General features: G+C 36.6%; 6 protein-coding genes across 7 annotated transcripts; 4 read left to right on the top strand and 2 right to left on the bottom strand.

Moving 5' to 3' along the window:
• Positions 1–1,805: 1,805 nt before the first annotated feature.
• On the top strand, positions 1,806–6,072 carry LOC121800363. The gene is made up of 4 exons (XM_042199934.1): positions 1,806–1,987; positions 2,068–2,990; positions 3,090–4,298; positions 4,406–6,072. Exons 1-4 carry the CDS (start codon positions 1,806–1,808, stop codon positions 6,070–6,072), a joined length of 3,981 nt encoding a protein of 1,326 aa, XP_042055868.1.
• A 360-nt stretch (positions 6,073–6,432) lies between these two features.
• On the top strand, positions 6,433–8,574 carry LOC121798072 (ribulose-1,5 bisphosphate carboxylase/oxygenase large subunit N-methyltransferase, chloroplastic). Its single transcript, XM_042196899.1, has 6 exons — positions 6,433–7,016; positions 7,087–7,115; positions 7,267–7,478; positions 7,581–7,706; positions 7,785–8,195; positions 8,263–8,574. The coding sequence occupies exons 1-6, from the start codon at positions 6,523–6,525 to the stop codon at positions 8,476–8,478; spliced, it is 1,488 nt and encodes a 495-aa protein (XP_042052833.1). The 5' UTR covers positions 6,433–6,522; the 3' UTR covers positions 8,479–8,574.
• Positions 8,575–8,644: 70 nt separating this feature from the next.
• On the bottom strand, positions 8,645–12,405 carry LOC121798071 (rhamnogalacturonan I rhamnosyltransferase 1-like). The gene is made up of 8 exons (XM_042196897.1): positions 11,556–12,405; positions 11,093–11,160; positions 10,925–11,013; positions 10,683–10,845; positions 10,165–10,454; positions 9,743–9,947; positions 9,348–9,505; positions 8,645–9,255 (listed from the first exon to the last, which is right to left on the bottom strand). Exons 1-8 carry the CDS (start codon positions 11,806–11,808, stop codon positions 8,982–8,984), a joined length of 1,500 nt encoding a protein of 499 aa, XP_042052831.1. The 5' UTR covers positions 11,809–12,405; the 3' UTR covers positions 8,645–8,981.
• A 268-nt stretch (positions 12,406–12,673) lies between these two features.
• On the top strand, positions 12,674–14,528 carry LOC121798073 (thioredoxin-like protein 4B). The gene is made up of 4 exons (XM_042196900.1): positions 12,674–12,861; positions 12,970–13,127; positions 13,466–13,564; positions 14,257–14,528. Exons 1-4 carry the CDS (start codon positions 12,730–12,732, stop codon positions 14,276–14,278), a joined length of 411 nt encoding a protein of 136 aa, XP_042052834.1. The 5' UTR covers positions 12,674–12,729; the 3' UTR covers positions 14,279–14,528.
• A 2,434-nt stretch (positions 14,529–16,962) lies between these two features.
• On the top strand, positions 16,963–19,012 carry LOC121801560 (transmembrane emp24 domain-containing protein p24delta9-like). The gene is made up of 4 exons (XM_042201074.1): positions 16,963–17,333; positions 17,749–17,958; positions 18,584–18,660; positions 18,741–19,012. Exons 1-4 carry the CDS (start codon positions 17,115–17,117, stop codon positions 18,883–18,885), a joined length of 651 nt encoding a protein of 216 aa, XP_042057008.1. The 5' UTR covers positions 16,963–17,114; the 3' UTR covers positions 18,886–19,012.
• A 140-nt stretch (positions 19,013–19,152) lies between these two features.
• Positions 19,153–22,989, bottom strand: LOC121801642 (integrin-linked protein kinase 1-like). 2 transcript variants are annotated; one of them, XM_042201176.1, is made up of 11 exons: positions 22,535–22,989; positions 22,277–22,351; positions 21,757–21,873; positions 21,508–21,602; positions 21,094–21,214; positions 20,918–20,997; positions 20,674–20,733; positions 20,353–20,474; positions 20,181–20,266; positions 19,977–20,092; positions 19,153–19,593 (listed from the first exon to the last, which is right to left on the bottom strand). In XM_042201176.1, exons 1-11 carry the CDS (start codon positions 22,805–22,807, stop codon positions 19,464–19,466), a joined length of 1,275 nt encoding a protein of 424 aa, XP_042057110.1. In that variant the 5' UTR covers positions 22,808–22,989; the 3' UTR covers positions 19,153–19,463. The 2 variants fall into 2 exon arrangements, with proteins under 2 accessions (XP_042057110.1, XP_042057111.1); XM_042201177.1 differs by lacking the exon at positions 22,277–22,351.
• Positions 22,990–23,391: the final 402 nt, after the last annotated feature.

Below are 23,391 nucleotides of genomic sequence, written 5' to 3'. Positions count from 1 at the left end.
GTAGTTGCAAATCTGGAAAATAGATGGTCTTGGCTGTAAAGGTGTAGTGTTGTCCCCCTCCACCGGCGATTGAAGACGGATCACCTGAATTTCGGTGGAGGAGATGAGTAAGTAGCTAGGGTTTCTTGATCTGCGCCGACAAGAATGAGGAGAAAATCATTTATATCTGTTTTATAAATTATGGTTTAGTTTCTTAAGTGGGTTAATTAAAAGAAACTTTAGGCTAATTAAATCAAATAATTCCCCACTTATATGTTGTATACGTTTGGACTTATGTTTTGGGCCTTCATTATTTAGATGTATGGACCAATGTACTAAATCAGAGATGGGCTTATATATTTTGTTTTTTTTGTATGTGTTGGGCCATTTAATTGTGTATTAGTATGTATAATTATTATCCAATAATTGTCTTTAACACTTATATAAAAACAAATATTTTATTTAAATATTATTTTTGGTTATTTTTTAAATTAATACTTACTATATTAATTATAAAGTTTGTTGTATTTATTTTCATTCATAATATCATATAATTCGGAGTATTAATTTTGTTTTAATATGTTGTGCTATTTAATTGTGTATTAGCCATATTTGATAAGAATGAAATTGTTTGTGAGTGTTGGGCCATTAAATTGTGTATTATGTATATTTAATAAGTATGAATTTTGTATATATGTTTTGTTTTATTTATTTAATCAATAGTTTATGTATATAAAAAGACTTTTTTATTTGAAAAAGTTTATGTATTTAAAAAAAGTTATGTCTTTAATTTTTTTCCATTATTTAACAGTTATGGTAATTGAAATGTATTGTACAAAATATAATTGATAATATTTTTGTATTTTATGTTAATTACATGATTATATTTGAAATTATTTTTTTTCAGTTGTTATGGTCCATTCGTTATTATTATGTATGTTAATATATATATGTTGGGCTATTAGATTTGGCCTCTTATTTATGTATTTAAAAAAGGTTATGTCTTTAATTTTTTTTTGTACAAAATATAATTTATAATATTTTTGTATTTTATGTGAATTACATGATTATATTTGAAATTAATTTTTTTCAGTTGTTATGTTCCATTCATTATTATTATTTATGTTAATATATATGTTGGGCTATTAGATTTGGCCTCTTATTTATTTGTTGGTTAAAGATGGTAATTTGTAATATTGTTTAAATTAATTTGAACAATTTGGAAATTATTTTTAAATGATATTAGCAATCTATTGTATATCTTTTAATTTGGAAAGTGATATTGTACGTCTATATTGTGTACTAATTTTCTACTAATTTTGGTATATATTTTGTAGTTGATGTGTGTGGATCGTTTGAAAGTCCTATTGTTATAAGTGATGATGTGCTTGATGAACGCAATCAGTGTGTTGTCAATGAGAGCTCTTTTGGTTCATTCAATTTTAATGGAGCTGGAGGTATTTTTTTATCGTACCTTGGTTACTTTTTTTGTTTCTTATTTGCTTGATTGTATATTTAAAATATAATTAGTTTTTTTATTTATGCTTTACTAACATTTTTTTTTTATAGAATTTTGGGATATTGGTGATCCTTCGTATATGTGTTCACATTGTGGGGCATTATTTTGGTATGAGGAACGTCTTGGCAAACCAAATAAGGCCATTAATCCAAGATATTCGGGTTGTTGTATGAATGGAAATATTGAGATTCCAAAATTGACTTCTCCACCCGCCGTTTTGCAACAACTAATGTTCTCTAATGACGCGAAAAGTAGTCACTATTTGAAAAATATTCGTTCATATAATTCGATGTTTGGTTTTACCTCCATGGGAGGGAAAGTTGATCATAGTGTGAACACCGGTGGTGGTCCGCCTGTATTTCGTTTACACGGGCAAAATTACCACTTAATTGGAAGTTTACTACCATTAGATGGTTGCGAACCAAAGTTTGCCCAGTTATATGTGTATGACACGGACAATGAGATCAATTATAGAATAACGTCCGTGAGGTAAATAGTTTTCATTTTTTAACACGTTTAATTTATATTTTTTTTGTTAAAAATTAAATATAGTAAATTTGGTTTAACAGGCAAAGGGATGCTGTGAATAATCTTCATCTAGAGATTGTTAGTGATTTGCAACATATGTTGGATGAAGAAAATGCGTTAGTAAAGTCTTTTCGTATGGCCAAAGAAATGATTGGACATGAAAATCGACCCAATGTAAGTTTAAGGTTGCTTGGTAAGAGAGGTAGGGATGGAAGAACTTATAACCTACCTTCTGTTTCTGAGGTTGCTGTGCTTGTCGTTGGGGATTCTGATGAAGCATTGGGTGACAGAGATATTATTGTTGTAGAGAAGTCAGGGCAGTTACAACGCATTAGTGAACTGCATCCTTCTTATCTTCCACTTCAGTATCCACTTTTGTTTCCTTATGGGGAGGATGGTTATAGAGAAGATATTGGATTTTCTAGAAATTCTTCTTCTTCGACTCACAGAAAAAGTATTAGTCCTAAAGAATTTTTTGCGTTTCGCTTACATGAAAGAATTTCTGAGTATTCTATTCTTTTATTTGGAAGGCGATTGTTTCAGCAGTTTGTTGTTGATGCCTATACGATGATTGAGACTGGACGTCTTACTTTTGTACGAACCCATCAAAAAAGGTTGCGGGCTGAATTGTATAGTGGTTTAGCGGAAGCTGTTCTTCGTGGTGAGACAGATGGTTCAAGGCATGGGAAACGAATTATCTTGCCTTCAAGTTTTGTTGGTGGAGCTCGATATATGGTTCAGAATTATCAAGATGCTATGGCGATCTGTAGGTGGATTGGTTACCCAAATTTGTTTATTACCTTTACGTGCAATCCTAAGTGGCCAGAGATATGTCGATATCTTGCATCTAAGGGTTTGAAATCAGATGATCGTCCTGATATTATTTGTAGGATCTTTAAAGTCAAGTTGGATAATTTGATAAGAGATCTTAAGAGTAAAAAAATATTTGGAGCTGTGAAAGCAGGTATGTTTGAGTTTTGTTGGTTCTAAATAAAGACATTGCTTTAAAAATATTTTATAAGTTATTTTTGAAAAAGTAATTTAGTTAAATTAATTTGTGCAGTTGTGTACACCGTTGAGTTTCAGAAACGTGGATTGCCTCATGCCCATATTTTGCTGTTTTTAAGCAATGAGGACAAACAGCCTAAGCCTCAACGCATTGATGAGATAATTTCAGCTGAACTTCCTGACCAAGTAACTGATCCTCACTATCATGAGTATGTGAAAGAATTCATGATGCATGGGCCGTGTGGTGTTGTAAAAAAATCATCTCCTTGCATGGTCAATGGACGTTGTTCCAAATATTTTCCCAAGAAATATCTTGCGGCCACAAACATTGATGATGATGGCTATCCTGCTTATAGGCGTAGAGATAATGGTCGTGTTGTTATGAAGGATGGTGTGCCCTTAGATAATAGATATGTTGTTCCCCACAATCGTTTTCTTCTTATGAAGTATGGCGGTCATGTCAACGTTGAGTGGTGCAATCAGTCGCAATCTATTAAGTATTTGTTTAAGTATATAAATAAGGGCTATGACCGTGTGACAACTTCTTTTTTCCAATCTGGTGCGGATGGTGTTGAGAGATGTATTGATGAAGTAAGTTTGTACTACGACTGTAGGTATATATCGTCTTGTGAAGCTGCTTGGAGAATTTTTGGATTTGAAATTCAATATAAGGATCCTCCTGTTGAAAGATTGAGTTTTCATCTTCCAGATCAACAACATGTCATTTTTGATGAAGCTGATGACTTGGATACTGTTTTGAATCGTAAGACAATTCATGAGAGTAAGTTTTTGGCTTGGATGGAAGCAAATAAGATATATTCTCAAGGTAGGGATCTCACTTATGGTGAATTTCCGACGAAATTTGTATGGAAGAAGAATCACTGGGAACCTAGAAAACAAAGATATTCGATTGGAAGGTTGTTTTATGTTGCTCCTGGTTCTGGTGATATGTATTATCTCAGATGTTTGTTGAATGTTGTTAAAGGAGCTTCTTCCTATGAAGACATCAGATCTGTTAATGGCATTCAGTATGATACATTTAGAGATGCTTGCTTTGCTTTAGGGTTGTTGGATGATGATAAGGAATATGTCGATGGAATTGTAGAGGCTTCTTTTTGGGCTTCAGCTCACTCTTTGAGATTGCTCTTTGTGAGTTTGTTAACATCGGAATCTATTTCACGCCCGGACTTTGTTTGGCAAAGTTGTTGGAAATATTTATCCGAAGATGTTCTTTATAATCGCCGGAAATTAACAAATTATCCTGGTAAGTTATTTTTTAATTATTTTTGTTGCATGCTTATTATTTTATTTGTTATTATTTTCAATGTATATGTAAGTTTAATTATAGCAACGTATTCTTAATTATTATAGGTCTGATCTTGAGTGAGGATGAAATTCAGAATTTTGCATTGGCAGAAATTGAGAAATTGTTGCAGAATGTTGGCAAAACTTTACGTGATTTTCATGGTTTGTCGTATCCTGATAATCAGTATTTTGAATCAAGTGAAAATAGACTGATTACGGATGAGTTGTGTTATGATCGCGAGGGTTTAGCAAGTGAATATTTGGAATTTATTTCCAAATTTACTGATGAACAACTTTCTGTCCATGACACTATAATGTCGTCTGTGTATTCTAATAATGGAGGAATATTTTTTGTTTATGGATATGGAGGTACTGGGAAAACTTTCATTTGGAGATCATTGTCTGCAGGGATTCGTTCGAAGGGCGATATTGTTTTAAATGTGGCGTCCAGTGGCATAGCATCTTTATTATTGCCTGGTGGTAGAACAGCTCATTCTCGGTTTAAAATTCCCATTAATGTGAATGAAGATTCTATGTGCAATATTAAACCAGGCAGTGCACTTGCTGAGTTGATTGTGAGAGCTAAACTTATTATATGGGATGAAGCTCCGATGATTCATAAACATTGCATAGAAGCCGTGGATAGAACTTTAAGAGATATTATGCGTGTATGTGATGAATTACATAGGAACAAACCGTTTGGGGGGAAAACGGTTGTTTTTGGTGGTGACTTTAGACAGATCTTGCCAGTTGTTCCTAAAGGTAGTCGTCAAGATGTTGTGAATGCTACCATTAACTCATCTTATCTTTGGAAGAGTTGCACAGTTTTAAGGCTGACAAAAAACATGAGGCTTTTGAATGTGGAGAGTGTTGATGAGGCCTCTAAATTGAAGGAATTTTCCTCTTGGGTTGCTTCTATTGGCGATGGTGTTGTTGGTGGTCCAAATGATGGTGAAGTGGCTATTCAACTTCCTATTGACATTGTTTTGTCAAATTCTGGTGATCCTCTTAGAACCATTGTTTCAAACGTCTATCCTTCTTACATGAATCCTGAAGAATTGATTAGTTGTTTGCATGGTCGTGCTATACTTGCTCCTACTTTAGAGGTTGTTGATGAGGTTAACCAATTCATGATTTCTTTGGATCAGTCTCAAGGTCGAGTTTACTTTAGTTGTGATAGTATTTCAAACTCTGATTCCACATCAAATGGTCTTGCTGAGATACATTCTGTTGAGTTTTTGAATAGTTTGAAGTGTTCTGGTACACCTAACCACGAATTGTTGCTGAAAGTTGGTACTCCTGTGATGTTGTTGAGGAACATAGATATGTCAAATGGGTTGTGTAATGGCACAAGACTGATAATTACACGATTAGGTGATTATGTGTTAGAAGGACAGGTATTGGGTGGCCATAATATTGGCCATAAAGTTTTGATTCCTCGAATGTCCTTAATACCATCTAATCCGAGATTGCCTTTCAAGTTCCGAAGAAGACAATTTCCTTTGGCAGTGTCGTACGCAATGACCATTAACAAGAGTCAGGGTCAATCACTTTCTCATGTTGGATTATTTTTGAGAAAACCTGTTTTCAATCATGGACAACTGTATGTTGCTATATCAAGAGTCACAAGTCGTGAAGGTTTGAAGATTTTAGTGTGTAAAGATGAACGAGGTGAAGGCAATGGTGATTCTACTGTTAACATTGTTTATAAAGAAGTTTTTCAAAACTTATGAACTATTGTATTGTTGATATTTGCGTAATTTCATATTTAAAATTTTTTGTTTAGAGTTCATTTATGCATAATGTATGTATATAAGTATCATTATCTCATCTTTATTCTGTATTGTATTTTATTTAGTTCACTTATATATGCGTTTCAAATTCAAAAAAATTATTTGTTCATTGGAAATAGATACTTATTTATTTGTCTTGATATTTTCCGTCTACAAGCATAATTATGGATTTTTTGTCATCTACATTTTTTAAGTTCATTTATCTTAGAAATTTTTACAAGTTTTATGGCCCGTGCATAGCACGGGTGGTAAAACTAGTTATTTCTAAAAGAAGAATAAGAAAAGAGAGGAAAAGTGGAGAGAGGTTTATCCAAAACCAAAAATCTTGATCAACAACCACCTCATCTCCCAACTGTCAATCCACACAAAACCAAATCGAAGAAACCATCAATGGCGTCTCTCTCCACCATCCACCATTTAAAACCTTCATCTATACTGAAACCCCCCCAAGATTACCGCTTCAAAACGAGACCAACTTTTCATCATTTCAACAACCGATCACTCTCGCTGAATTCCGTTCTCTCCTCCTCCACAGAAACCGAGCCCCAAATCCCGCAAACAGTCGATAGATTCTGGCAATGGCTCAAAGACGAAGGGATACTCTCGTCCAAGACCCCCGTGAAGCCGGGGATCGGGCCCGAGGGGCTCGGGCTCGTCGCGACGCGCGACATCCCGCGAAACGGCGTCGTTCTGGAGGTCCCGAGAAAGTTCTGGATTAATCCAGACGCCGCCGCGACCTCCGATATCGGAAGCCTTTGCTCCGGATTGAAGCCGTGGATTTCCGTTGCTCTACTTTTGCTGCGGGAGAGGCTCAAGGGGGACGACTCTAAGTGGAAATACTACCTTGATGTTCTTCCACAGGGAACTGATTCTACTATATATTGGTGGGTTTTCGTTGTTTTTTCTTCATTTGTTCGTTTTTATATTCATAAGTGTTGTTCCACTCCAGTGCAGGTCACAAGAGGAGCTTCTTGAGATTCAAGGTCAGTTTCTTCATTTGTTTTCATCATAAAAAATTCATCTTTATGCTACCTACTACTTTGATTTGATTCGATTCAAAACTAGGTTTTTACTCTTTACCTTGATGAATGAAATATAGGTGTTGTGATTGATATGCTACTACTTGTTTTGCAGGAACCCAACTGTTGAGCACTACATTGAGTATAAAAGAGTATGTGAAAAATGAATTTCTGAACGTAGAAAAGGAAATCATACTCCCAAACAAACAGCTCTTCCCTCTTCCTATAACACTGGATGATTTCTTCTGGGCATTTGGAATGCTCAGATCGAGGGCATTTTCGCGCATTCGCAACCAAAATCTTGTTATCATCCCCTTTGCTGACCTGGTAACCTCTTTGAGTTTCTGTGACTTTAGTAGTTTCACTCATATGTAGTATATAATATACAAGGAAATGTGGTTAGGAAACTTTCTTGGATCGCCTGTGCAGATCAACCACAGCATGAAGGTTACAACCGAAGATCATGCGCACGAGGTTAGAGGGGCAGCAGGGCTTTTCTCATGGGATTATCTGTTTCAAATAAGGAGCCCTTTATCTCTCAAGGCTGGTGAGCAGGTGCATTTTCCATCACCATTTCTGCAGTTCTAGCATAAGTTTCAGAGCTTTCGTGTTTCGTAATCTGTTTTTGGGCAGGTTTTCATCCAATATGATCTCAACAAAAGTAGTGCAGATATGGCTCTGGACTATGGTTTTATTGAACTGGAAAACACCAGTCGTAATGGCTTCACTTTGACACTTGAAATATCTGAATCTGATCAATTTTTCGAGGACAAGTTAGACATAGCTGAGATGAATGGTTTGGGTGAATCTGCCTACTTTGATATCAAGGATGGCCAACAAGCTCTCCAAACAGAAATGCTTCAATATCTCCGGCTACTGGCGCTTGGTGGGACTGATGCCTTCCTCCTAGAGTCTATATTCAGAAACCAACTATGGGGATTTCTCGAGCTGCCAGTCAGTCGTGCCAATGAGGAACTCATATGCCAAGTAGTTCGCAGTGCATGCAAATCTGCACTAGCTGGCTACCACACCTCCATTGAAGAGGTAACAACTAATGAGTTTTTTATTTAGCAGGATCGTTTTGAGCTTACGTTATAATGGAATTTTGCAGGATGAGAAGCTGATTGAAGAAGGGAATCTCAGTTCAAGGCTAGCAGTGGCAGTTGGGGTAAGAAGAGGAGAGAAGAAGGTGTTGCAGCAGATAGATGATATCTTTAGAGAGAGAGAGTCAGAGTTAGATTTTCTTGAGTATTACCAAGAGAGAAGGCTCAAGGATCTTGGTCTAGTTGGTGAGCAAGGTGATATCATCTTCTGGGAGCCTAAATAGAACACTCTCAAAGTCCAAAACACTTTTATCAGTTGATGCTTGTTTGGAAGGGATGTCCCTTTCAAGTTTTAAGCTAAGAATTTGTATTTATATTTAGGGTTCAGAGTTTCTACAACACTATTCACTGAAGATCATTAATGAATTCTTATGTATTAAGAAAATAAGATATTAACAAACTGGCGCAACTTATATATAAATAGCAGGGAATCATGTGATACAAACTGCAGCCACCAGCAGCAGCAGAAAAGAAATGCTTATGAACAAAATGAATGAAGGCAATTCTAGTATTCATGCATTTCTTCATGCAATTCATATATCACACCGTGTGACGACCAAAATCACATACCTATCAATAAGTTAGGTCTCTTGCTATTTAACTCTAGAGGATTCGTCGAAGCATTCTGCCAAGTTGAAGCCTTTGCTTTCTCAAATGGCATCAATGCTCTCACTCCATGCTCAATCCGCATATTATATCTCAGTAGCTCCTCGTTGGGAGGTGAATCTCACAAAGACATGGTAGCATTTCCAACTGGAGACAAGTTAGCACAGCTCGTGGCTTCACGCAAGCACTCCTGAGGATTCGCATAGAAATATTCTTCTTCTTTGGGCTTGTCTGCAATAACTCTACGGAGAGAGGGCTGTCCCATTTTTGTCTCATGAGCTAGCCGCACAGCAGCTGAAAACTCGTCCCATGAGAGAGTTCGGTTATGATGTAAATCCAACAATTCCACAAGTCGTCTACGATCCAGTTGGAATGTTTTCTTAAACCCAAGATATCTGCAAAAGATCAGAAAATGGGGATCTTATTTTGCGTTACTAGATTTGATTAAGATATAGCATCCACCACTTAGAAGAGTTCATCCCCGTACCTACGATGGCCTTCTACAACCCTTGCCATATTGCCGTCATACGTGGGAATAAAGATATCACTGGCAACAGAAACCATAAAATCAAGCGCTGCCATTTGAGATGAATGGTTTTGGAATTGCCGCAAATCTTCAGGGTCTAGCAGCATTTCTTTTTTCACCTGAATTTGTAAGATGGTGGAAACTTAGTGGAGTAGCGACCTAAAATATCAAGAGCGACGCACCATATAAACTAAAGAGATCCACATAGAACACAGTTAATTTCATGAACTTGTGTTTGTTTGAAACTCCTGTCCACGGTCCACCAGCCTTAGTATCCACACACCAAATATTGTGGGTAAATACTCGTTTTCTGGTAACAAATTTGAGCACACACAGGCACAAAGAAACTGACTTACAATCCTTGGAAAAGCATCTCTTAGTGCTGCAAGTCTCCGTTCACTGCCATAGATCTCACCAGATGCAATATAGATCTGCGTATCTCTGCTAAAGTCCAATGCTTGCAAAATCAGAGCCATCTCTTCCGGAGTAAGAGGGCATAAGCCACGTGACCTCTTCTCTTCAGATACTATCTCTTTTTCTCTCCACCAAGGGAATGCATACCTGATGCATAGAAGTCAAGAACGAAGCAAGGAAAGTTAGCAAACCTAAGCAGCAGTAAATGAATGGCAAGGATGAGTATACATCATGCACCTAAAACACCGAAAACATAGACGAACCATTCTCTCGAGTTTACAAATTAAATTCTATTCTCGTTTTATCTCAGGAATTAGACATCATCATTCCACCAAAGAAGTGACAGATTTGCTGAAGCAACTACCTCATTCGTTTGAGCTCTTCTGCTTCCTCTTCGGTGCATCCATGTGTGCATCCCGAGAAAGCCAACATGTCCATCTCATATCTCAAATGCAAGGCTAAATAGGGTCCTTTCTGTTGGATAATACTGACCAACTTGTTTCCCAGTGACTCGATCTGAGGGGTAAACTTTAGTGCCTGAAAATTGACACGACACCTAAGCTTCTGAAGCTCCAGGGAAATCCCATTGTTGGCCAGCCTTGAATCTGTTCGGTTGAAGTGTAACACTTTGTGCTTAGCAAAGAGTGGAAGAATCTGCAGAGGTCGATTTTAAAATTCGTCCAGCAAACTTCTGATTAACAAATGGTAATAAGAATACATTTATTTTGATTTAACATGGCAAAAACTACAATACATTCATTCTTTTCAAGGTTCCAAAGTGTTCTCAGTTTCTATGTAGAAATCATAAACACTAGTTATAGAAGGGGGGAATCAAGGTCCTGCAATGATTCTTAAAAAATCATCAGAAATAAACTTACGGACCTGTTGTAAGTAGTATTGCTCATTTGACCAGCTAACAGGAGCCTTCACAAGTGGTTGATATCCATATCGTCGGCCAAACCTCTTTGGTAACCTCTTGACTATTCGGACTTCATCTCTTAATGAATTGATGAAATGTTCCACATCAAAAATATCCTCAAAATTGCTGCATGTGTAGCAATTAGCAAACCATTTGAAAATGCCTATGAGTGAAAGATAGCAATAATCCATATAACGACAAATACCTAGGGTCGGCCCAGAATGATGTCTTGTCAAGCTTCGGAACAACCAGTGTGAGATTTAAAAGGCGAGCAATTGTCACCATGTCACATATCTGAAACTCCAAAAGGTGCAAAATTAGACAAGTGAAACACACTTAGAGAGGAAATGAGAAATCAGACACAAATTCATACCGCAGAGCGCATTTGATTCAAGCCACCGTTGCATGATACTTTAAGAAAGCCATTACTTGTGTAATTCCCTGAAAAAAAGTAGTTGTCAATGCTAAAATTTTGATATAAATGACATCTCCAGAAACGAAACGTTGCTTCTAGTTCTACTCAATCCCTAGGAAGAAACTGCGAGTGCAAGATCCTAATATGAAACAACATGTATTCATAAAGTAAGCAACAAAACACCTTCTTCCCAAACCAGTACAACTCAATTCAATCAATTCTCCATAAAAGTAGTTCATCCTACTCAAACATTACTCATCTGTTATGTTCATCAAATTGCAATAACCACCCATACATCATTCTACATTGGCATATTTCTCTTCACATCATAGCAAAGCAACTCATAATTCATAAACACAACATCCTATCAACAAAGTACCACACCAAAATCCACCACGAATTCTAAGAAAATGCTACTCACTGGCTGCCAGCGGAGGCGGAGTAGGCAACGATTTCTCCTGATGGGCCGACATTTTCTCGGAGCCCGGATTTCCGGTAAGCAAACGAGGGTGCCAGAGCTCCCCAACCGCCACGAGTTGAACCAAGCACGTCCAAATTAGTATACTAGAACAAACCCTAATAAACCACACCTGCAACCTCGTCCTCTGCATCGCCGGCAGCCCCTGCATTGCAGGCGATTTCTCCACACTTTTCTCTAATCTAGCCGCCTCCATTGAAGCCCCATTACCATCGCCAAATCTTCATCTCGGTCACAGTCAGCGTAACCTAAATTCGTGCAAAAAGAATTGATCTTTATGTGATTTGCGTGAGATTCGGAGGTGGGCGCTGGTAAAGATTCAAGCGCCCTTGGTTTGAATGAAGGCCTAGTACATAAAACACTTCAAAAAATGAATTTTTATGAATAGGTTAAAGAAATGGGATCGGAATCAGAAATGGGGGATCTAGATTGTAGAGCGAGAGAGCGGTTGATTTCACGAGGGAAAATCGAGTAAATTAAATGAGGAGTAAATCAGACGGGAAATGGTTTATTATTTAGAGGAAAGTGTGAAACGAACTGCAAAACTGCTATCTTGTTTTCAACAAGATCTAGAGAGTGAGGGAAACGCACGGTTATTCGTATTTAATTTCTCTCACTCTATGTTTTCTTCACTTTCATTAGTCGATTTCTTGTTGGGCTCTTGCAGATTTGAAGTCCTTTGTTTGGTGGCCTAAATTTGATACACAACTTTTTTAGAGAATGTGGGAATTGAATCTAATATTTTTCTGCAATTGTATAAAAAACTGAGGAATTTCGGTTCCAAAATCACTTGCTTCCAGCCTTCCACTGATTAGTCTCAGACTAAGAATATTAATTGCGCTTACCTGCCAAGATAATCCATTAATTTATTTAATTTCTTGATTTGATTAACTAATTGTTGATAATGGGAATATGGGATATGAGAGTTTAGAGTGGATTTCCAAATTATGAGGTTTCAATTAAGTGGACGATTAATGTGGCGTTGATTAATGCGTGTGACTGTGATGAGTAAATAATGGTGATAACAGTTAAAATATGTGTATTACATTTTCAAAATTCATAAGAAAATAAAAATATAACCAAATTTTGTGTATTTTCACATTCCAGAACCTCAACAATGGAGTATTTGCTGCCGACTCTGAGGAAGAAGCAAGAGGTCGATTCTCTCATCAAAGACACCTTAGACAAAGTCCTCGTCCTTCGCTTCGGTCTCTCTTCTGATGTCGTCTGCCTTCAGCTCGACGACGTCGTACGCGCTCCCCTTTTCCCTTAAATCTTCCTATATCCCCCAAATTCCATCGATTATTATTCAGAATCATAGTTGATTTGATGTTACCATATGTTTATTGGTCGGAAGCTGTATAAATCGGCGAAAGACGTGTCGAAATTCGCGACGGTGGCGCTAGTGGATGCGGCGGCGGAGGAGATTCAAGTTTATCTCAAGTATTTCGATATTACATATGTTCCCTCCATCGTCTTCTTCTTCAATGCTCATCACATGAAAATGGATTCCGGGTACTCCTCACTCAATTCAATTTTCGCCTTAATTTGATTTTATATAATCAATTGCACCGTCAAGGATCTTCAATTGTGAATTTGTGATGGAAGGATGAAAGATAATATCGAATTCTCATGTTTCCCTAAAATGCAACTTTAGTCAAGTGGAATGTGTATTGTCCATTTATTTGATAATCTATATTTTTGTACTCCATTTTGTTTATTGATAGTTTGAGGATGATTTGATGTTAGTGGAATCATTTCTCTTTATCCACCTCTTGGCATAGGAATAGCTTAGAGTCTCTTGTGTTACATGTGCAGTTGCATAACTCATCTCTGTTTCTTACCTATTGCAGAAGTGCAGATCACTGTTTCTTACCTATTGCAGAAGTGCAGATCACACTAAATAGGATGGTACATTTCAGAAAAAGCAAGACTTTGTGGATGTTGGGGAAGTATCTCATCTCTCTCTCTCTCCCTGTCACTGGATTCTTGAGTGAATGCTTCATCACTTTTACTTCCTAATTGAGCAATCTCATCCTTCCTTAACATTTCATCATAAACCAACTAGCCGGCTAACTTCCGATTTCTTTTTCATAGTATGGCATCTTTGCCAGTCCATCCATGTTTGAGAATTAAGGACGGTCTTAAATCATTATTTTGCATAGGATCTCACCCATTCATGTTTTGAGCCCCTTTGAAGAATTCTAACCATGGCTAGTTTCACATGTCAGAAATATGATATCACATGAAGTAACACATGGAAACCTTTGAATATCTGAGAATCTTCTAGTTAGTCTTCTTTGTTAAATATCTAAATAGATGTAGAGATTGATGGTAATCCATAGTGGTTGAAAATATCTCTAATAGGACTTCTAGAAAATGAAGGCATTGTTATATTTGGCTTAGCTTCGGTAAGTAGCTGAAGGCAGAGTCTTTTTGTCAGCAGTCAAGGAGGCAATGTCTACAAATGAATTAATCGGAGGCCTTGATCCCAACTCTAGCTCTTGCTCGTACACTGCATTCTTTCTTTTTCGTTTGCTTGGCCGTGTATGCATATGTAAAGCTCGTTCTTGTTTATGTTGTGTATATTGACTTTGAAGGAACGTATGGTCCAAGGATGTAAATTTAGACGTTGTAATTGCAGGCGATATATAGAGCTGCAATGAAGGGCAAGCTGATTGTAAACTGCCCGCTTCCTCCTGAGAGAATACCAAAGTTTCAGGTGCTATATAAAGATGTTTAGGAGATACAATTACAAAGGTTACCAAAACAACAAATCTCTGTTTTTGTAATGCAATAACACTTGCATGGTATCGAGCGAAGACCTATTGAGTTTACAGTATTTGTTTCGTTCTACCATCTAACTTTCTTGTGTATAAAAGTTTTCTCAGGTATACTTTCACTTTCTTTTTGGAATTTTGTTCCTGTGACTCCTGAAAAATTTAGTACTGATTACTATCAGTTTAAATCTTTTAATACTTTCAACTGATGTTCTTTTCCCTCTCTTCAAGACTCGATAATTTGATACAGTACTACATTAATCCCTTGTTTATTCTGGTGAATGTGGTTGGATTGATAACTTATCAAAATACATGCAATGCGTTCATTAGCTAAATGTAATTGATCAATTTGATACTCTCCATTTTAGTATGTTTCCTAAAATAGATAATCTCCATTTTAGAAATGGACCTCACAATCCACGACACTAATTCTACTACTTTTTCTTTTATTTTCTTTTTTTTTATTAATTTTGCATTTATGTTGTTTTCAAAGTTTCTATTTTTAAGAAATGAACGAATAAGGAGGCATTGTCATGCTTCAATTTCATAACTTCACAAGAATAAAGTTTGATCAAACTATGTGAGATTGTTATACTATTCCATCAATGCTTGTATCAAAATCAATTGAAGATAATTTTTTAATCGAGGAGGCGTCAAGCAATTAGATCTATCATTGTGCTATTATAATGGGTTGTACTAATATTTATGAGATTTTAAATTTATCGGACAACGATTTTTTATAGGAGTTTAAATGGGCCTTGGCGTATTATAAAATTACAACAAATAATCATTTATTTTAGATACTTGAACTTCTACGGATTCTACTTTCATAAATTTGATTTGGATATAGAGTGAACTGCACCAAAAGGCCCTAATTTTTCGCTGTGTAACAGCAGAGGCCCCTAACTTTTAAAAATCTCACCAGAGGGATTTAACAAAATATGTAATCACAAAACGTGTATATTTTGTCATTTTTCGGACAAAAATGCCCAAATAGGTTGAAGGGCAGTTTAGGCCTTTTACGTACTACACTTGCTCCCTATGCCTGCACATAGTCTGCATGTGCAGGGGCTGTCTTGTCAAACAGTATAGTCTTCATAATTCCATTCTCCTAATTGATGTAGCTGTTTGGTATAAATGCAAACGTGCTGTGGCTTTTACATTGGAGGAAGTTAGGTAATGGTGTAGTACTCCATATAGAATTAATTGGCTCTGAATTTCGATTATGTTAAATAAACTCTGTGCGGTCCTTTCTCATCGAGAAAATAACATGGGCTTGTTATCAATTTATTTTGCAAATTAAACAACGGACATAACCAAGATAAATACTTATTCCAATTTCTAAAAAATAAAGAATTTGGAAGACGTGTGCTGTAAGTTCTAATGTGAAATTTATAATATGGGACAGATATGAAAAAAAGTGTGAGTGAAGTATTACTCTGGAAAATGGTCAATTGGTAATAGAAAGAAAATTATCAAAAATAGAAATACGTAATTAAAAAAATAAAATAAAATAAAATAAAATATAAAAGTGAACTACTTTTATTGGAGCAAACAAATGTGCCCAGCAGAAGAATAGGATTTTAGTCACGTATGAAGATGAAAGTCCGATGGGATGTTGTGTCACAGTATCCCTTTTAATTTTTATAAAAATTGATTTGGATTCATAATATTTATATTTTTAATGCTGCAATTCCCATGTTAAAATAGTAAGTATATATTCAAAAAGTTATTTGTGTTTTTAAAAGCTACTAGTACTACATTAAAGTGGAAAACGTACCATTTAATAAAAAAATGTAAATAAGGACAAATGCTTATTTTATTTTTATTTCTATGATTTATTTAAATTTCATTAGTCAACTTTATTATACTGTGCCATATTAATAGATGATCTTATCCTAACAATTTGTCAACAACAATGCCATATAACATTAAAAAGGGAATTGAATAATCAATGGTTTCGAAAATACTTGAACTGAGTCAAATAAATATGAAATGAAAACAAAAAATTGCGGGTGAAATGAAACTAAACTTCGGCTTAAAAAATTACAATGCAGATCCGAGCGTGGGAAAATAATAGGGGACAAGAACCATGCTTTGCTGTCACATCAATTACTTTCGCAGATCCCATCAACAGTGCATGCAGCAGTGGCGGCCATACAAAAGGGCGATTTTGCCCTTCCAAGCCCTGAGGTTGTTATGGTCCGAAAAAACACGATGTGTGATTACATATTTTGTTAGATCCCTCTGGTGGGATTTTTAAAAGTTAGAGGCCTCTGCTGTTAAACAGCAAAAAATTAGGGCATTTTGATGCAGTTTACTCTTGGATATATTCACTTAAAACTTTTCTTGGATTAATGCAATTATTATTGTTTAATTATGTATTCATAATTATGGAAGGTAAATGAATACTGTAACGCACATGTGAAAGTAGTACAGTAGATTTTTTAGTTGTGAAATAGATTCAACGTGGCAAGTACTAAAATCCTACGTGGAACAATCTCATTGGATATCGAATAGCTTGTGACGCGATAAAAGAGCAGAGCAATAAAACATTGCAATTAGCATATTCAACTTTGACTGCAATTTCTGATCAATCGGTGAATTTTGGGAGAAAACTCAATTACTTGGTCTGAATTCAGACATCAATAATTTCCCTAAATAAGGGGGGAAATCCCTTCTTTCTCTCGAAACTATCGGTTGTTTTTTCATCATCGTTAACATGAAAATCCAAATCCAAAGAACGGGTTTTTTGCTCCTTTTTATTTCAGTTTTGTTGTTATGGATCCCGGCGGAATCGATTCGGTTCGATCTGGAATCCGGCCACACCAAATGCATATCGGAGGACATCAAGAGCAATTCTATGACTGTTGGAAAATATCATATTGTGAATCCCAACGAAGGACACCCTCTCCCTGACTCTCACAAAGTCACCGTTCGGGTAATTTTCTCTGTTTATGAAGCTCAACTTATTTGTTTTTTCTTTTCTTTTTTGTGCTGTTGCGGTTTTTTGTCAATTTCTATATGATTTTGCCATTTATATATCTCGAGAGCAATTCATGATGTTGACAGTTTTGAGCCATAATTTTCTAGGTTTTGCTTTGTTTGGCATCAGATTAGTTTTGGTTGAGTTGATGAATAGGAAAGGTTTCATCTTGGGAAATGATCATTAGAAAATATTTTGCTTAATAATGTTTTGGGCAGGTTGATTAGTGTAAAAATCGTTTCTTGGATCATCTATGCGATCAATTCTTTCGTAAATTTTGTTAAATGGAGGTTTTGGACTGGTTTTTTTATTAGTTTAAAATTCTTTTATTTGATTGTTTCAATTGCATACACCGAATGTATGTTTACAGGTTACATCAGCATATGGAAACAGTTATCACTCATCGGAACATGTCACCGAGGGGCATTTTGCATTTCAAGCAGTCGAGGCAGGTGATTACATGGCTTGCTTTTTTGCCGATGACAACAAGCCTTCTACTACCGTAACTGTTGACTTTGACTGGAAGTCCGGCATTGCTGCCAAGGAGTGGACCAGTGTCGCCAAGAAAGGTTCCGTTGAAGTAAGTGATTGTATACAGCATACACAATACTCTTCTGTTTTGTTTCTGCGTCTTTGGTTGCTCATCGGCATGTTTTTGTATAAGCTGTCGATTTGGTATATCTTTCATTGCTGGCATCATGATTTTCACTTCTTTGGGTTGCTGAATAGGGTTTAGTTGCTGGGTAATTTACTTGTCACTTTAAACCTAAATCTTACTTGAATTCCCTGCAATCATCTATTTAATGAAAATACAAAGAAGACTACCTTTGAAAAGATTTCTTCCATCATATGATGCAAAAAAATGTGGTTTTTGCTTTTCACTCAAGAATGGTGCAGCAAAATATGACATCATAAAATGGTTGTGTTGATACCATAATGGTTTCTGCTCTTTCCTATTGTGTTGAGAGTATTTCTTCTCCGATGGCACATTTCCTAGTCCCAGTGTACTTCAAATTGGCTTTATATGTTCTCTTGTGTTCCATGTGCCTTTTCGCAAATCAAATGTCGCATTGTGATTTGAACTATTTTCTTTTGAATTTTGATTGTGATCCTCTCTGATTTGATCAAATTTAGGGTTCTTGAAATCATTCCCTTCTATCTACATTGATTGTTAACTTTCTTGGGTTTTCTTCCCTTGTGATCAGTTGATGGAAATAGAACTGAAGAAAATGTTAGAAACAGTCCAATCCATCCACGACGAGATGTTCTACCTACGTGAAAGGTGAGTCAGGTCAAGATTCTATTATTGAAGTATGTTGATTTGCTGTGTTCGAGTTAGTAGTTAATGCTATCTTATTGCAGGGAGGAAGAGATGCAGCTGCTGAATAAAGCTACTAACAGCAAGATGTTCTGGTTTAGTTTTCTATCGATTCTTGTTTGCCTATCGGTATCTGGAATCCAGCTATGGCATTTGAAATCTTTCTTCGAGAAGAAGAAGCTCATCTGATCTATTGTACTTTTTGTGTAATTTATTAGCATTTCTGCGCACTGTAAAATTACTTAGAGAAGAGATGAATTACAGTTTTGATTCGATTTGGCAACGGAACAGTAATAAATTTCATTTTGTGTTGTTATAGGCGGTTTTATTTTAGACAGTATACTTATATTTTAACTTGTCTTTGTTATGGGCTAAAGTTGAATATCTCAGCCACACCCAGTGTAAAACTATAAACTTGAGAATATCAAACTGAAACCCAAGAGAGAAATCAGAAGATGAACTTTACAATTTGAATAAATTTTAGAATTCCCTCTATCAAGCTGTTTGAATATCTTAGCTACAACCAGCGTAAAAATCAAATAAAAAGAAAGATGAACAACATGACTAATGGTATTAGTAATGGGAGTAAAGAACTTGGGGAACCTACAACATAAAACACTTGAAAATGGAGATTCCCCAATGTCTAAATAAACGTCATACACCTGTAGGATGTTGCTAACCTTTGCTGTAATCTATTCACAAACCCCAACATGTTATGCTGCAAATTAAAATGGAGAAACTAGACAGCGTAAGTTCAACTGAGCACCTCAGCTAGATGAAAAGAGGTGCCAGTGATGATCAGACGTCAGTGTTTCCTTAATCTTTTCAAGTCCCTTCAAAATCTCCAAGAAGGGAGGTCTGTGATTCATGTCTGGTGCCCAGCACTGCTCAGTCAGCCTAAAAGAAAAAATCGGTCGACAAAATAAGTATTCATGTGTGCCTCAGATTATAAGGATGGTGAACTCACAGACATTTAATGACAAAACAGATACAGAAAACAACAATGCATTCCTCAAAAACCAACATTATAGACATTTTTGCTGAGGTGTGATCTTCTGTGACCAACATTCTTATTATTATCAAAGTACGCAGATCACTATCCTACAGTTCAAGTAAACACTTCTAGCACTGTTCTGATCTCAGTAAATAATTTATTGCCTATGTTCACGTCAACTTGAAACAATCTCATCAGATTTTTACAAAAAAAAATAGTTCAGCCATTTATAATTAATATACGAGCCTCACTTCATATCATGCTACTTCACTATTTTCATACTTACTCTCTCAATTCAGATGTGTAGCCTTTGGCCTTGAACATCGGTCTGTGTCCTTCAGACACATATCTAGCAGCTTCATATGGTTCATAAGCTGCCATTGGTGGCTCACCTTCAAGCATCTGCAATAGTATATAGTTCCTTGATGGTGGATTTGATGATACACAAATTCCTCATATATCTTTTTGTGGATTAAATACAACAAAATACCTCATATAATATCATTGCGAAAGAGTACACATCAACTTTCTTATCATACTTCCTGTGCTTGAAGACTTCAGGCGCCATATAACGATCTAATGAAATCACAGAGAAAGGTAAAGTGTTAAGGACTAGCCATAACTTCCAGCTTTGAATGAACCACATTTCTAAATAAACTCACAGCTTCCAGTCTCGCCAGTCAATTTGTATACATCATGAGAATGTTGCACCTTTATGAGCTTGCTTAGCCCAAAATCTCCTACTTTTAAATGATCGGCATTTGAGTTGACAAGAAGAACATTCCTGGAAACAAACCATACACAGATATTGCCTTGTAACCTCAGATGGGAGACTGGGTATCTCTGAGGTTCAGCATACAGATGATACACCAAAATTTCACAGTATTTTTTTACATGTATTTTGCGTGATACAATGAGAGGCAGCACAATGTAGATGTATTAAGAAAATCATTTACCCTTTTACCGCCATAAAAGAAACTAACCTTGGCTTCAAATCTCTGTGTATTATAACATTTGGCTCACTATGGAGATATGCCATGCCTCTGCCCAAAAGAAAATTGCAGAAATCAAACTACTATGCTCCAAATTCTATGTATCTAACAGGTATTTCTTTCTCATGCAACAAAATTAAAGTAGTCCTCCAAAGTAGTAGATTCAGCGGTTGATAAACAGATGACTGATTTTCTTTATGGAACAGAGTGAAAGATTATTAACTAGATTGAGTACCTGGCAATATCTAGTGCAAAATTGACTGCCGTTGATGGAGTGAGCGACCCTTTTCCCTTAAGATGCTGATGCAAATCACCCTGTTTAAAATGATTATAAAACAGGGCTCAGGTTATATTAACTTTCCATATTTCAAAGGATAATTTTTAATGCGGACAGATAGAACATTCATTTACCCCTCTCAAGTATTCTGTAACCAACATTAAGGGCTTCCTTTCAGTAACAGCTCCTAGAAACTGGACAATATTTGGATGACGAAGCTTCACAAGCAAATTGACCTCATGCCTGAAGTCCTGGCTGAACTCAGAGCAAGAGATTCAGATAACTATCTTAATGCTAGGAAGAAAAGGCCAGAAATAACACATAGTGTGGTGTCAACTCAAAAACTTCATATCAATGATGCCATTGATAGGCCAAACAAAAATAAATGGCACATCCTATAGAACAATTTCGGACCCAGAAGTAAGATATGCCAACGTTGTATGACCACAAGCTCCATTCAGGAATCAGAAATGCATGAAAAAAGGCAGAAATGGGAAGTTTCACACTGTATGAATGATATCATTACTGAGGAAGAGTGGAAGACATACATCACCAATTTATCATCTGAAAGGTTGGGCAGGATGCGTTTCACAGCGACAGGTGTTCCTCGCCAACCAGCTTTTAGTATCTCCCCGAAAGACCCCTAACAATATAAGTTGTCATCAGCAAGAGTTTCTAGTAACATATCAAAACAAGAGCATTGCTTTCTAAATTACTATACTTAAAAGGAATATAGTGAATAGGATTGCTGCTTCAAGCAGGAAACATTCATTAGTGTTCTGCACATGAATTCAGACCTTCCCTATCAGAGTCGAGGTTGCGAAGTCCAGCTCAGAAGGCTCGATCTCCCAGTCACACTTGTTAGGTAGAGGGGGTGCAACAGGCCTTGGCTCAAAATGGCTTCCATTCTGGCCCTGCAATATGCCCCCACTCAAAGTATCAAACTAAGAAACTATAGAATGGGTTTATAATATTAAATTTTTCTAATAATTCAGCCATCTCATGCATCTCGTCTCATTAAATGATGATTCATTTAGGTCAGGAAAGATAACATGTAGAGAAGCTCCACGAAAAAAATAAAAGATGGCATCCTATGATTTCAATTTCAATCCCAAGTTATACTTGAGAAACAGAAAATCTCCGGCTTAACAACAAGACAGAAAGTAAAAGGGGAAACAGAGGATATCAGCAAATACATAAACAAAAATAATTATACTAACCTCACAAATCTATGTGCAATCAGAAACAGGTCTTTGCAAAAAACCATTAATAAAAAATCTTCAAGGCTGTAAGATAGTGACAAAGGGAAGAACCTACATAAGACAGTCCTCCATACGACTTCAATAATACAATAATCCGAGATCTTTTAGCTCCTTCAGCATCAGCTAAAGGCTGTTACAAAATTCAGTTATAAAAATAGTTAACAGAAAACCACAGTATATTTTCAGCAATTCACGAATCAAACATATCTGAAACAAACAGTATCACAACGATTCAGTCAGCAACAACTATTAGCCAAGCAGGTCATCGAAATCGAGTAATGAAAAGCTGCATGGACACACAATATAGGCTCACCGTGTTCCTCCATCGATCCTGGGCGTTAATGTCAGCTTTGTAGTCGAGAAGACACTTGGCAATGTCGACCCAGCCGTGGATAGCAGCGACGTGGAGAGGAGTCCGATTATCGTAGTCTCTGGCGTTCACCAAAGAGGAATCCTCCTCCAAAAGCCTTCTCACGGCCGCGACGTCGTTTTGATGCGCGTGCCACAGAATCAGAGACGTTCTGCTCACCCGCGCCTTCTCCTTCTTCTTCTCCATATCCTCCGCTGATCCGCCACTTCCGCTCATCGCCCGATGCTCTTTCACACTTCGATTTCTTAACGATCAACGAGAAACGAAAACTGTATTTTGTTGGCAATCAATGAAAGATCTGGAAACGAGGAATTTTTAAAAATAAAATTGATATGTATAAATTGGAATTTCCTTAGAACTCAAGTCCGAAAAAGAAATTAAACTTCGGAAAATTATGAGAAAACGTTGTGGAAACGCTTAAAACTACTGAAACTACAAATTGGCTGCATGCTTTATGATGGAGTACGTACTAAACAAGCCCAACAGCAGTAAAGCCCATCTGCCTAAAGCCCAAGAAAGAGTATCAGTTCGGCATGACTAAAGAGTATCAGTCCGGCATGACTAAAGAGTTCAGTTCGGCACAACCAAAGAGGTCGGCCCCAGCCTACAGCTCGGTAAAAGCCAACCAATCAAACTCTGCTCTCAGGTCGGCATCAAGCTCTACTCTCAGATCGGCAAAAGCTGCTCGGCCATAATTCAGCAGTTCGGTCTCAGTATTCGACCGAACTAGGAGATAGTAGACTCATACAGGATTTCCACCTCCACCACCCACGATCTATTTAGTGGTGTCAAGCAGTCAT

The sequence above is a fragment of the Salvia splendens genome, chromosome 4 (genome assembly GCF_004379255.2).
Source record: "Salvia splendens isolate huo1 chromosome 4, SspV2, whole genome shotgun sequence".
Classification (NCBI taxonomy): Eukaryota; Viridiplantae; Streptophyta; class Magnoliopsida; order Lamiales; family Lamiaceae; genus Salvia; species Salvia splendens.
Note: the sequence above shows the minus strand (reverse complement) of the source record. Positions and strands in the feature narration are given on the sequence as shown.